Source organism: Elephas maximus, chromosome 9, assembly GCF_024166365.1.
Source record: "Elephas maximus indicus isolate mEleMax1 chromosome 9, mEleMax1 primary haplotype, whole genome shotgun sequence".
In the NCBI taxonomy this organism is placed as follows: domain Eukaryota; kingdom Metazoa; phylum Chordata; class Mammalia; order Proboscidea; family Elephantidae; genus Elephas; species Elephas maximus.
The window spans coordinates 50,045,817-50,060,903 of NC_064827.1; the positions used below are offsets into that span (position 1 = coordinate 50,045,817).

Here is a 15,087-nt window from a genome sequence, read left to right on the forward strand (position 1 = left end):
GACATTACCTTATCCCTCAAGATTGCTCTGTGCAAACCCAACCCTGAGAAATGGCCACGGTAAAGAGCACTGAAGGCTTTGCATTCTTGGCATACCAGTAAGAACATGCAGGAATGCTCAGGGCTCATGGCAGATTGCCTTTCCCAATACTATTTGTAGTATTTCCAAGACTCGTTTGTGTCTGCAGCCATTACAGAAAAGTTTTATTAATATCTGTGTCCTATATACTTCCTAGGGATAGTGATTCTCTTTCAAAATTAATATAGCAAATGCCTTAAGAGTTTATAAATATATAATTATATAGATATCATTAGAATTAATAATAACAAATTATGTTTTTATTATTTGCATCTCAATTTTAAGTAATGTATCTTTTGGTATATAATATGATTAGAATTTAGAATGAAATATAACAGAATGCCTACCTTACATTTGTTTGTGCTATTATACATATTTCCATGAGGTGAAGGAGGTTGACTTTGGTCCAAGTGGATAATATTGTTTCCAGACCCAGCCTTCATAGATAATATCTGATGGATCTCTGTCCTTTGGCGTAGTAGAAGCTGGTGTGATCACATAGCTATAAACACCCCAGGGTTCCAGCTAAATTCCTATTGGATGTGCCCTTGTTGGTCCTATATCATTTCCCACATTTCTCAATGTAAAAAAAAAAAAATCAGAAAAACCATACTTTACAGCATTACAACTATTTTTACTTTTACCTGTCCCTAACCTTGGATCTCTCCTTAATTGCTAGCTGAACTGTGTACACTGCCTATAGTCAACTCTTTTAACTCTTTCTATGTACATGCCCACTAACGTGGGCCGTTTTGGGTCTCGCTTGACCATCTATGTTCTGTTGCCTTCTCCACACTGGAAAACTGTTCATAATAATACTAGGAATCAGTTACTGAGCATTTACTTTGGGTACTGTTCTAATTACAAATACTATCTTTTTCATATGTGTAATAATCCCAGGTACTATTATTATCCCCATTTTACACTTGAGGAAATAGAGGCACAGATCAATAGTTTATGTAATCTGTAAAAAAAGTTTCTTTGATGCTTCTTTAGGAAGCAAAGATGAAATTGAAGTCAAAGAGTTTAGTAATAAGTAAAATGAACTGCAGATATTTTACTATTGCCTGCTTCATAACAAGGCCCAAGAATGTTTGTTGAATAAATGAATGAGTAAATATTATTATTAAGATGTACCAGATTTTGTGTAGGTAGTCCCCAGAATAATGTAAAATGTAAGTATGCCAAGCATTGTGTCTATAACTTATTAGCTACCCACCCAACAACACTTCTTCTCCTTCCCTTTTCCTCTAATCTCAGAATCAAAATGATTGTCTGATTGAACATCTTTAAAAGGTCATGATGAATTATTCTGCAATATTTGAAATGTTATGCTCAGAAAGGTCAAACCTTATTTTTTGGTATGAACTGCCACATAGATTTGTTTTTCCTGGGCACTTTCTCTTTTTTCAAAGAAAAGATGGCAAGAGATTTGGAGCAGAGTGCCCTCTTGAGGAAATTTTAGCACCTTCCTTCTCAAGAGCTGGCATTGGACAAAAAGAATAATCCAGATAAATGATATACTGTGAATGAAGCTCAGATAAATGAAGCATTAATAAGTAAAAGTAATCAAGTACCAGATATGAAAATTAAGACCCTTAACTGTTATGATCTAATATCACAAACTTTAAAAAGAATTTTTAAAGAAAAACAAAAACCTGTAGAAGATATTTCATTTCTTCTTATTCACTTAGTCCTTCAAGTAATACTTATTAAGAACCTGTTTTGTTCCAGGAACTATGCCAAGCACAATGATCAAGAAAATATAGTCCCTGCCTTCATGGCATGTACAATGTATGAGAGAGATCACAGTAAGGGAAAACAAAGAAAAATATATGTGGCTACAAATGAAGAGAAGTACTATAAAGGAAATGAAACGGTACTAGGATAAAGATTAACAAAATAAGTTCTACTTAGGTAAGGTGGTCAAAGAAAGCCTCTCTGACAGGAAACAATTGAGCTGAGACTTGAAGGACACAGAGTTAGCCAGTTAGGGAAAGAGCTGTGGGAGAGTTTTCAAGGCCCAAGGAGCAACTTGAACAAAAGCTCTGAGATGGGAAAGTGCTTAGGAACTAAGAGGAAATTAATGAGTCTGGATGTAGTCAGCAAAGAGAAGCTAGAAATTTCTGATTAGTCCATTTTTGAGTTTCCATAAGTAAATAGGCAGCATCAGTAGAAACCAAAAGACAGTGCAGAGGGAAAATAATTGTCAACTTAAGCTGTGACCGAAGAGTGAGGGTAAAATTAAAAGCATTTTTGTTCCACATGATAATGTCAGGACTAAGTATACCAAGATGCTTTCAGCTTTCTTTCATGCTTGTTGCCTCCTGGTCACAGGATAGCTATCAAATCTACCTTCCAGGCAGAAAGAAGGAAGAAGGGCTATACCAGCTGTGTCTGTCCCTTTTTATCAGTGAGAAGCAGCAAGGGAGGAAGGGAATTGGATATGGTCTTTTAGCCAATTAACAATGTTTGCCACAATGATATACTTATATCCAAACAGTTGACAGAACTACAAGGAAACGTGGACAAATATATGTGTCATTATGATTTATTAATGTGCCTCTCTCAGAGATTAATAGAGTAGATTAAAAATTAGTGAGACTTTAATTATGGTAGTGTCATGGATTGAATTGTGTCCCCCCAAAATATCTGTCAACTTGGCTAGGTCATGATCCCCAGTATTGTATGATTATCTACCATTTTGTCATCTGATGTGATTTCTCTCTGTGTTGTAAATACTGTCACTATGATGTTAATGAGATAGGTTAGTGGCAGTTATATTGATGAGATCTACAAGATTAGATAGTGTCTTAAGCCAATCTCTTCTGAGGTATAAAAGAGAGAAGTGAGCAGAGAGACAGGGGGACCTCATCCCACCAAGAAAGCAGTACCAGGAGCAGAGCACGACCCTTGGACCCTGGGATCCCTGCACCTGAGAAGCTTCTCAGCTAGGGGAAGATTGTTGACAAGGTCCTTCCAGGAGCCAGAAGAGAGAGAAAGGCTTCACCTGGAGCTGATGTCCTGAATTTGGATTTGTAGCCTACTAGACTGTGAAAGAATAAATTTCTTTTTGTTAAAGCCATCTACTTGTGGTATTTCTGTTGTAGCAGCACTAGATAACTAAGACAACTAAACAAACTTACAGACCGTATAAATAATACTGCTCCCAATAATTAGAAAATATACATTCATTTCAAGCACGCATGGAATATTTATAAAAATTGACCAATTTCTATACTTTAAAGCTAATCTTAACAAATGCACAAGAATTTGTCATACAGACTGTTTTCTGACCTCAATGTTGAAAATTAAAAATCAATTTAAAATATACCAGAAGATCCATGTTTAGAATTTTTGAAACGTGGTATTGGATATTGCATGGGTCAAAGGAGAAATAAAAATGGAAATAAGATATTTTGAACTGACCTACCATGAAAACTGTGTATATTAAAAATTGTGGGATACAACTGAATAAATTAGGAATAAAAGAGAAAAACTGAAAATTAATGGACTAAGCATTGCTCTAGAAGTTAGAAGTACAAAGAAGGAAATAACGAAGAATAAAAACATATAAAGTAGAAAATAAAGAAACAGTAGAGTGGAACAAAAGCAAAAACTGATTGAAAAGACGAATAAAACAGAAAGATACCTTTGTCTTTTTGAAGTAGGAACTTGAATTCTAGATGAACATGTTTGGATTTTATCCTAGAGGTAATGGGTATCCACTGACTTCTTCATTTTTTTTTTTTTAATTAAAGAGGAAATAACAATTTTAGGTGTACCTTCAGAAGGTCATTCTTTTGGCTGTATGGGAGATTCTATGGAGGATGGCTTACAGGGAGGGAATAATCGGAGGCGAGGAGGCCAGTTAAGTGACTTTAGCAATAATTGTTCAGGTTCAACAGTTCAGATGAGAGTTAAAGAGGTCCTGAACCAGGAGCCATGACAGTGGGAATGGAATGGAGTAGATGCATATCAGAGTTCATGAAGGTAGATTGTATAGCACTTGGTTATTGAATGGATATTGAGGAAGAGAGGCAAAGAAGAGGGAGAATCAAAATTTTATTTGGCCCCTACCTATATCTTCAGCTTGATCTTCTTTCACTCTCTCCCTACACTCCCTACAGTATCGCCGCAGTGGCTTTTTTTTTTAAGTCCTTTAACTTCCCATGATTTTTCTCACCTCGTAGGCTTTGCTTATGCTGCTCCTTTTATCCATAATCCTCTTCCCCCACTCTTCCCCTGACTGCTACTCATCTTTTGGGTTTTAGTTTAAATGAAACCTCCTCTAGGAAGTCTTCCCTTAATCCTCCTAGATTAGATTCCCCCCCCCAAAAAAAACAACCAAACCCATTGCCGTCAGGTCCATTCCGACTTCATAGCGACCCTATAGGGCAGAGTAGAACTGCCCCATAGAGTTTCCAAGGAGCACCTGGCGGATTTGAACTGCCGACCTTTTTAGGTTAGCAGTCATAGCATTTAACCACTAAGCCACCAGGGTTTCCAGATTAGATTACGCCCTCCTATTATATAACTCCATTGCATTTATTTGTAGTGGTCAGTATACTTGTACAATATTTGTCTTCCTCACCTAGACTGTGAGCTGTATGAGGACAAAAACCTGTTAATTTCATTCACCAAAGGATCTTCAGTATCTAATAAACACGTAAACCAAAAAAACCAAACCTGTTGCCGTCCAGTTGATTCTGACACATAACAACCCTACAGGACAGAGTAGAACTGCCCTGTAGGGTTTCCAAGGAGCGCCTCGTGAATCTGAACTGCCTACCTTTTGGTTAGTTGCTGTAGCTCTTAACCACACTGCCCCACCAGGGTTTCCAATCAACACGTAGTAGATGCTTAATAAATATATGTTAAATGAGTGAATAAATGAAGAGAATTAGAAGGAGGCAGGATAAATTATTTCACTGTATCTCCTCTACCTCCAGAAAAGCAAACAGGTTGGTCTGTTACTAGAAAGAATCTATTTTATTGATAATCAGTAATCTGGAAAATGGTGCAAAATATTTCTTTACAGTACCCATTAGTTTTTTTTCAGTCCATGCCAAGTCTGCCCATCTAATATGAACACTCCTATGGATCCCTCTTTCCTAGTCTTATTCTTTCTTATCTCTGCCCCAACCCTTGAGCTCAACTGAATCCTATCTCTGCCCCTGTGGGCAAGCAGGCAAGTCTTATACATCCTCTGCACCCTCTTTGTTGCTTTAGCTAGTCCCCTTTGTATTAGAGCCTCATGTTCTTCACAAAGAATTAGCAATGTCTTTCTTGCTAATATTGATAGTCTCTCATAGTGGAACATCAATGCCATTATAATGCTAAAAGTCCCCATTTCCAGCAAGGTTAAGAGTGGAGAGAGTCTCAGAAGATGGAACAGACAGATAACCCTGCCTGCCACTGTGCTTTGAATAAAGAAAGATAAATATTAGGCATGGCCTTAGTCACGTTCTTACATACTACTTCCTATGTTGACTCTGAAATATTTGTGGTACCAAGCATACGGAAGGCTCTAACCAGAATTGGAAATTTGGAACTAGATCTCAGGAAAGAGCTCAAAAGAACGATTTTTAAGGGAGTTTTGTTTTATTTCAAAGCTCCCATATTACATGGATATATTATATACAGTTGGCCTGGATCCCCAATACTGTATTCCTTTATCCCTGGTAGCTAAGCCGCTTTCTCCTGATGGGTCAGTTCTACCAGTTCAGATGGTTTAAGTGATAATGGAGAATATTGCCTACAAGTGGATGGGCTTACAGCGACTTCTGGGTTGGTGGTTAGGTGACCACATGAGCATGGGATCCAAACTTTGAATTAGCTGCTTCTACTTTAGTTGTACCTGTAAATAAAAAAAAGAATTTTTTTTTTTTTGTAAATAGCTCTCCTAAAAACAAGAACAAAAAGCTAATCATATACTCCTTACTGACCAGATGACTGTGAACAAAACATTTGACTCTTTTGAATCTCAGTTCCCTCACCAGTAAAAAAACAAAGCAAAACCCATTGCTGTCAAGTTGATTCCGACTCATAGTGACCCTACAGGACAGAGTAGAACTGCCTCATAGGGTTTCCCAGGGAGAGCTGGTGGATTCAAACTGGCAACCTTTTGGTTAGCAGCCAAGTTCTTAACCACTGAACTACCAGGGCTTCATCTTTAAACAGGGATTAAAAATCTCTGCTTGTTTCACAGAGTTGTTATACTTTGAACTATATAAATAATAGGTGCTATAGTGGTCAGGGGAAGGAGCTCTGATGGCATGGTTGTTAAGCACTCGGCTGCTAACCAAAAAGTTGACAGTTTCAACCCACCAGCCATTCCACAGGAGAAAGATGTGGCAGTCTGCTTCCGTAAAGATTTATAGCCTTGGAAACCCTGTGGGGCAGTTCTGCTCTGTCCTGTAGGCTCTCTCTGAGTTGGAATTGACTCGATGGCAGTGAGTTTGGTTTTGGTTATATTGGTCAGAATTGTTGGAAGTAATACATTCACACATTCCTGCTACTATATAGCAATTTGGAAAGTACATCCGAAACTGTGAAATGTTCAATCTCCTTTGATTCGGTAGTTTGGTCCCTGATAATTTATTCTTATGAAAAAATCAAAAAAGGAAAAACTATGTGGAAAAAAGATATACACTGCTGTATTTTCTATAAAAGGAAAATATTGTAAACATTCTAAATACTTACCATTAATAGAATGGTTAAATAAAGCCTGTTGCTTTAACACAATGAAATATTGTACACTATATATTATTATACACTATATAAACTACATGTATATAGAAAACGGTTGGAAGGAAACATGAAAAACTAAAAATGACAACTACTGAAATTGTAAGTATCCTTCCTTTTTTTAATTTCTCTGAATATTATTACTCCAGCAGAATAATTAAAATACTTAAAACGTTTTAAGATTTTTTTTTTTTTTGCCCCAAACTAAATTTCTTCTTACCATCTCTTGGGTTTTATTTAGGGAAATTATCGTTTCATGAAGCTCTTACTCACACGCAGAGCAAACTGGATGCAAAAGGATCTAGAAGAGATGACTCCTTTGCACTTGACTACCCGACACAAGAGCCCCAAGTGTTTGGCACTTCTGCTGAAGTTTATGGCACCAGGAGAAGTGGATACACAGGATAAAAACAAGGTAATACATTGTCAAGTCAAAGGCAAATGAGAACAGAAAGCAAATTTTATTTGCTTCCCTTTATAATGTGAAACCTCAAGGAAAAGGCCTAAATTACCACCCATACACATGGTAAAGCAATTCCAAGGCTACTATACTCCAGGAAGGTATTTCATTTAAATTCCGTCATTTTATTCTCATAACTATGCGTGGTAGGTAGTTTCATCTCCTTTTTTGCGGATGGGGAAACTGAAGCTCAGGAAGATTAAGTTTTTACCCAAGGTCTAAAAGGCAGAACCAAAATTCAAACCCAGATCTTCTGACTCCAAGACCCAATATTTGGTAGGTAATTGTGATAGTTACTATAGACTGTTAGGCTCGTAGTGGCCAAATGCCCAAGGCAATGTACTACGTACATAGTGGCTTAGTGGCCTGGGCTTTGGCATCAAACTCCTTGGGTTTCAGTCCAGAAGCTACCACCTACTAATTCAGTGTCCTTGGGTATATTACTCAATTTTCTCATACGCAGAAACGGGATAATAAGATCATTAAAGATTAAATGAGATAATAAACTAAGTATTTAACAAATGCCGAGTGCATACTGTTAGCTAAAACATTATTAGTTTCACTTTAGTTCTGACATTTGCTCTAGCATTTGTTGCTAGGATCTATTCTCTGCTCTTGAATTTTAATATATTGTTCATACTGGTCTTTGTTTTGGTTGATGCTCTGATCATTTCATTCTTTACAAGAGGAGTACGGTGGGGGTGTGGTCTGTAGACAAGTGCAACAATCCCCTTCCTTTCTACCAGGCACTTTTATCATAGGGAACAAAGCAGAGATGCAGTCATCAGAGCTTAAGAAAAAGCAGAAACGAAGTCTCAGCAATAGAGTTGAAGCCCAGTTACAATTGAGCCCAAGAGCTCAACAGAGCTGTTGGGCAAACTGAATTTATGCTGAATCCTCCACATTTATCTCCACAACCCCCTAGCCACCATCCTCATGCCCCCCCCCACATGCACACCACTGACTTAGTCACCTGTACAGCAAGAGGATCCCAGCGGTCAAGGACAGGGCCTGAAAAAGATCCTATAGTTGGTGCGTTCAGTGACTATAATTATTTGAAAATTGAAGTACAGGAAGGGGAAGAAGGCCGAGCTGTTCACTATTCCCCATTAGAGAACATAGAGAATGGGAGGGAGCTTAAAGATCAGGGCCCATAGGAACCTCTCCCTTAACCAATAGAGGTTTTATTTTTCTTTCTATTCAAAAGCAGTTTTGAATCACCTACACGAATTTGCTACAGGCCTGGGTGCTGGCTGATTATTTTTCGGGTGGACACCTCTGGTTTTCAGTTTGGAAAACTCAAAATGCTATATTTTTCTTTGTGAATGCATTGCACATCTTCTTTTAGAATGAAAGGTCAGGAAACTTTTCCTGTAAAGGACCAGATATTAAGTATTTTTTTAAATAGTTTAGGCTTTGCGGGCCACGTAGTCTGTGTCACAGTTAACCAGCTAATCAACTCTGCTGTTGTAGGGTGGAAGCAGCCATAGGCAATGTATAAATAAATGAGCATGGCTGTATTCCAGTAAAATTTTACAAAAACAAGTCACGTGCCAAATGTGACTTGTGGGCTGTAGTTTGCCAACCCATTTTAAAGTGTGTTTGGGAAGTGAAATAGTGATGAGAACTACGTATGTATGTGCTGACAAGAGTCTAATAGAAAAGATAAAGAAAATGTATAAATAGCTATAATTCAAGATGGAGTGTGAACACCATAAAAGAGGTGCAGGTTGGGCTGTAGATATTGAGGACAATACTGCTTTAAGCTGGAAAGTTCAAGGAACTGATTGAGCTCAGAGGCAGAGAAGAGAAAGAGAGAGACACAAAGCCTAGAGCAGTGCTTCTCAAAATATCTGTGTTGAAGGACCCGTTTTTTGTTTGTTTTTTTAACGTCCGATCTGTTGCAGAACAATAATTTTATAACATATTAAGAATAAATTACTAGAAAATAAAATAAAAAACAAAGATACAGGAAATACAAGCCCAAGCTTTTTACTATTAAATTTAACAGACATAAAATGAATTTCAGTAAATTTAATCAGAACAATAACAGAAACTGTACATGTTGTTTCTAGAAAATGTGCTTATATACAATTGATAATTGCTATTTTACTTGTGACTTTTTTTGTTCTGCAGTTGTAAATAAACAAAAAAAAAAAATGAGTTGTTGGGCAACATCTAGGTCAATTGACATAACATAGTTCATAAAGAAAATCTTTTACATCCTACTGTGGTGAGTAGCGTCTGGGGTCTTAAAAGCTTGTGAGCAGTCCTCTAAGATCCATCTATCGGTCCCAACACATTCAGACCAAAGGACAATGAAGAAAACCAAAGACACAAGGAAAATATTAGTCCAGAGGACTAATGGACCAAATGAACCACAGCCTTCACCAGCCTGAGCCCAAAAGAATTAGATGGAGCTGGGCTACCACCACCGACTGCACTGACAGGAATTACAATAGAGGGTCCCGAGCAGAGCGGGAAAAAAATGTAGAACAAAGTTCAAGTTCACAACAAAAAGACCAGACTTACTGGTCTGACAGAGACTGGAGGAACCTCAAAGACTATGGTCCCTGACACCCTGCTAACTCAGAACTGAAGCCACTCCTGAAGTCCACCTTTCAGCCAAGGATTGGACAATAATGCACATGACGAATGTACTTCTTAGATCAATCAAAGTATGGGAGACCAAATGGACAACACCTGCCTGAAAGCAAAGACAAGAAAGCAGGAAGGGACAGGAAAACTGAATGAATGGACACTGAGAACCCAGGGTAGAAAGGGAAAGGGGGAGAGTGCTGACACATTGCAGGGATTGCAACTAATCACAGAACAATTTGTGTATAAAATTTTTTGTGAAAAAAAAAAAAGTAATGAGTTAAATAGTGAATCTTTGTATAAAATGCCTATAGGCACCCTTTGAATGAATACCACATATATCAATATTTTAAGTTTTTAATGTGAAAAATGAGTTTGCTTCCTGCTTATTAAATTACCTAATTCTAGATTGGCTTGAAGGATAATGTATATCTAGACAGTTTATTTTTTTCTTAATAACTCTGCTATTATGGTAACCAGCCTTATAGAGGTATATTGGTGAGAATGGAACAAGAGATTTTAAAACAATTTCAACAAGTTCAGGATGTTCATTTTTAACTTTAAAATAAAGCAAGTGCTATTATATATTCAAAATGTATCTTTTCATCAGTTGCCAGGTCTAACAAGCTATCCTGTAAAATTATGGTTAAATTTAAATTTACCTTTTGATACAAGGGAATGGACTCCAGATCCTCATCTTTTTTATAGATATAAAATTCAAAACATTCTATCAAATTCTTAAGGTGCTTGATGATAACCAGGTATGCTCATCGCTTATTTTTAAATTATGGGACTGCTTTTCTTTTTCTCAGTATTATCACTTATTATTACCTGATGACCTAAATACTTGTCATGATTAAGAAGTCAGATCCTGGAGTCAGACTGCTTGGATTAAAATCTTAATTTGGCCACTTACTACCTTTATGTCCTTGGGCAGGTTACTTTTCTTCTTTGTGCCTCAGTTTCCTCAGCAATTACATGCAAATTAAGATTACTTATCTCCCAGAGATGTCATGATTACTACAGAGAAAGAATATATAAAACTTATAACAGTGGTTGTCCTATAATCCAGAGTTTAGGAAATGTTAGTTGTTACTGTTGTCATTGTTATTTTTTGAGCACTTCTCAATTTTGCAGCAAACAGCTCTGCATTGGAGTGCCTACTACAATAACCCTGAGCATGTAAAGCTGCTTATCAAGCATGATTCCAACATTGGAATTCCTGATGTTGAAGGCAAGATTCCACTTCACTGGGCAGCCAATCACAAAGATCCAAGCGCTGTTCATACAGTGAGATGCATCCTGGTGAGTACAATGGTGCCGTTATACCTATATGACCTTTTAAAAAAATACTTTTATTATGAAATATCCAATATATATGAAAACATATGTATGACATACGTGCAAATTATGAAGCAAAGGAATACAACAAACGTGTAACCTATTACCCAAGAAACAGAACATTTTTAATACCACTATTTAAGACCTCATGGAAATTTTTTATGTGATAATTTTCAAATGCACTGTCTCCCTCTCTGCCACACCCATTCCTGTCTTCCATCAATTACTATCCTGAATTTAAATTATCATTCCCTGGCTTTATTTTATACTTATTTTTATTAGATGGTCAGTAGATACAAGTGAATATTTGTAAAGTACATATAAGATATAAAGAATAAGGAAACAACAAATACTCGTGTACTCACCACCGAGTTAAAGTACCATCACCTTCGAAGTCCCCTAAGTGTGGTACCTCCCAATACTATTCTGTTCCTCTTGTCTAAGAGGCAACCACTGTCTTAGTCATCTAGTGTTGCTATAACCGAAATACTGCAAGTAGATGGCTTTAACAAACAGAAGCTTATTTTCTCACCGTCTAGGAAGCTAGAAGTTCAAATTCCAGGTGCCAGCTCCAGGGAAAGGCTTTCCCCATCTGTCGACCCTGGGGTAAAGTCATTGCCATCAATCTTTCCTGGTTGAGGAGCTTCTCAGTGCAGGGACCCTGGGTCCAAAGCACGCACTATTCTCCTGGCTCTTGTTTCTTGGTGGTATAAGGTCCCCCTGTTTCTCTGCTTGCTTCTCTCTTTCATATCTCAAAAGAGGTTGACTTAAAATAGAACCTAATCTTGTAGATTGAGCCTTGCCTCATTAATATAACTGCCACTAATCCCACCTCATTAACATCATAGAGGTGGGGTTAACAACACATAGGAAAATCACATCAGATAACAAAATGGTGGACAAATGACACAATACTGAGAATTATGCACTAACTGAGTTGACACATATTTTTGGGAGACACAATTCAATCCATAATAACCACCATCTTCAATTCTGTGTTTATCATTCCACTGATTTTTTTATAGTTTTACCGCATATGCTTGTATCCTTAATCCAGTATATTTTTTAGTCTTTAAGGTTTTGTACTTTATGTAAACGGAATTATATGGTATATATATTTTTTGCAGCTTACTTTTCTTGTTTAACATTATGCTGATGATTTTATCTGTGTTGCTATGTACAGCTGTAATATGTTAATTTTCACAGTTACATAGCATTCCAGTTTATGAATAAATCACACGTTATTCATTCTGTTATTGATGAACATTTAGACTGTTGCCATTTTTTTGCTATTACAATCACTTCAAACATTTTTTAACATATCTAGGGTATATATTTAGGAGCCTTGGTGGTGCGGTGGTTGAGCGCTCAGCTGCTAACCGAAAGATCAGTGGTTCAAACCAATCAGCCGCTCCAGGGGGGTAAGATGTGGCAGTCTGCTTCCGTAAAGATATACAGCCTGGGAAACCCTGTGGGGCAGTTCTGCTCTGTCTATAGGGTCGCTATGGGTCAGAATCGACTTGACGGCAGTGGGGTTAGAGTATATATTTAACTGGTTACTGTAGGTGTGTAGAAATGCAGTTGATATTTATGTGCGTTGATTGTATATCTAAGCAACTTCTAAACTCTCTTATAGCTTCTTAATATATATCAGATTTGTTGAAGTTTTCTTATCACTCCTTCCCAATTTCCAACTTATGTGGAATATTTAGTTCTATTTACTTTTTAACATACAAATTAGAATTTCAAAATATTAATTTGTTTATAGAATGATTATTTTTACTTACATGTTAACTAATTTCTCTACTTTGCATTCCTTCTTGAATCTCAAATTTTTCTTCTAGAGTTATTATCTTACCTCCTGAAGTATATTCCTTAGAACTTCCTTTAGAGTATACCTATTGACGGTAAACTCTGTTTTTCATTGGTAAAAATACCTGTATTTCAACCCTGCTCTTGAAAAACATGCTGCTTTCTTTGTTGCTCTTGAGGAGTCTAATTGTTAGCCCTTTATAGATCATATGCCTTTTCTCTCTGGCTACTTTAAAACTCTTCTCTTTGTTTGGCATTCTACAGTTTTACTACAGTATGTCTAGGTATGTGTGTGTGGTTTTTTTTAATCCTGTTTGTTATACATTCCGATTATCAGATCTCAGTTCTGGAAAATGTGTAACTATCATCTCTTGCCTTCTCCCTCATTCTTTCTGCTCTCTCCTTTGGGGTCTCCAATTATGCATTTTATCCTCCATGCCCCTTAATTTCTCTTTTATATTTCCATCTCCTTGTTTCTCTCTGCTACATTCTGAGTAATTACTTTAGACCTGTCTTTCAGTTTACTAATTCTTTCTTCAGCTGATTCAAATCCGTTATTTATCCTAACCATTGGGTCTTTATTTTAGTGATTACATTTTTCATTTTTTACTTGTACGGAGAAAGAATGTAGAAGTTTTATTTAGAAAATTGCTTAGTTTATACTTTTGTCAAATGTGATTTATTGAGGATCCATTTGTGTCTCTGGTTCCTTAAAAATAGGATGCTGCTCCTACGGAGTCTTTACTGAACTGGCAAGACTATGAGGGTCGAACACCTCTTCACTTTGCAGTCGCCGATGGGAATGTGACAGTGGTTGATGTCTTGACCTCCTATGAAAGCTGCAATATAACGTCTTATGATAACTTATTTAGAACCCCACTTCACTGGGCAGCTTTACTAGGTGAGTTGAATGTCAGTCAAGGATCAACAGTAGGAGGAAATGTGTGAGTATAGGAAAGTTTCTCTGCTTTCCCTTCCCCTCTTGCCTCCTACCTCCTATTTAATTGCTTTAATTTCTAATTGATATGTGGAATTACTTTATACCTAAATCCCTCTATTATATGTTTAAATTTTAGTAATATAAATTTATCCTCTATTATATACTCATTTTAATTTCACCATCGTGCCTTAACTTTTAATTTTTATTATAAAATCAGTGCATACTCATTAACCAAATGTAAATGTAAGATAATCATCTTTTCACATTCAGTGCCTTTATTTTTTGGAAGATGGGATTTTAAATTTCTATTTATGCTAATATCATGATATTTGATTTCTTTTTCCTCGTATTTTCCTGTCTGCATCTTACTTACCCTTTTTGGGGGTCACTTTTGTAGATGATTGTAGGTGTCTGTAGGTGCCTTGATTTTCTTTAGGGGAAGGGCCCAGCTGAGAGTCTCTCTCTTTCAGTGTGGGAGTTTTACCCATTAATATTACAGGCACTGTTATACATAATTTGGTCTCTCTCTCTTTTTGCTATTCTGTTCTCTGCGGATTATTTGTGTTTTCAATTTTTTCTTAATTTTTTGTTTGTTTTTCCCGTTTTCCTTTGTTTTCTGCCTCTTGGTATATGGACTATGTTTGTTGTTTGTTGCTTTAAATTATTTTAGGTTGAAAAGGGTGTTTAAATTCTATTAGTGTCTAGTTTTAAATTTATCAAAAACTTTCCTAAACCTGAGTCAGAGTCAAGAGCGAACTGAACCTGTTGATTGCTACCTACTTAAGGGAAGGAATTTAGCACACTTTTACTTGTCACCCCTTTACTGTTTGTTAATATAATCTAGGAGTCCCTGAGTGGCTCAAACAGTTAAGCACTCCACTACTAGCAGAAAGGTTGGAGGTTTGAACCCACCCAGAGGCTCCTCAGAAGACAGGCCTGGTGATCTACTTCAGAAAGATCACTGCTTTGAAAACCCTCTGGAGTAGTTCTACTCTACTGTGTGCACAGGGGTTGCCATGAATTAGAATCAACTGGATGGCAACTAACAAGAATAGCAATATGATCTGAGACTTTGCTCAATTATTATTGGTCTTAGTTTTAAGTTATA

The 15,087-nt window shown here is 36.8% G+C and overlaps 1 protein-coding gene across 4 annotated transcripts in view; it reads left to right on the plus strand.

Annotated features, from left to right (window-relative positions):
* Positions 1 to 15,087, plus strand: part of INVS (inversin) — a 167,964-nt gene that overhangs the window by 79,358 nt on the left and 73,519 nt on the right. For all 4 annotated transcript variants that reach the window (XR_007518681.1, XM_049896047.1, XM_049896049.1 and 1 more), the window contains exons 4-6: positions 7,070 to 7,243; positions 11,024 to 11,191; positions 13,760 to 13,940. Coding sequence is in view for 3 of the 4 variants with exons in the window: in XM_049896047.1 (XP_049752004.1) it covers positions 7,070 to 7,243; positions 11,024 to 11,191; positions 13,760 to 13,940 (523 nt within the window). In the remaining variant the exon portion in view is untranslated. The remainder of the gene's footprint in view (positions 1 to 7,069; positions 7,244 to 11,023; positions 11,192 to 13,759; positions 13,941 to 15,087) is intronic.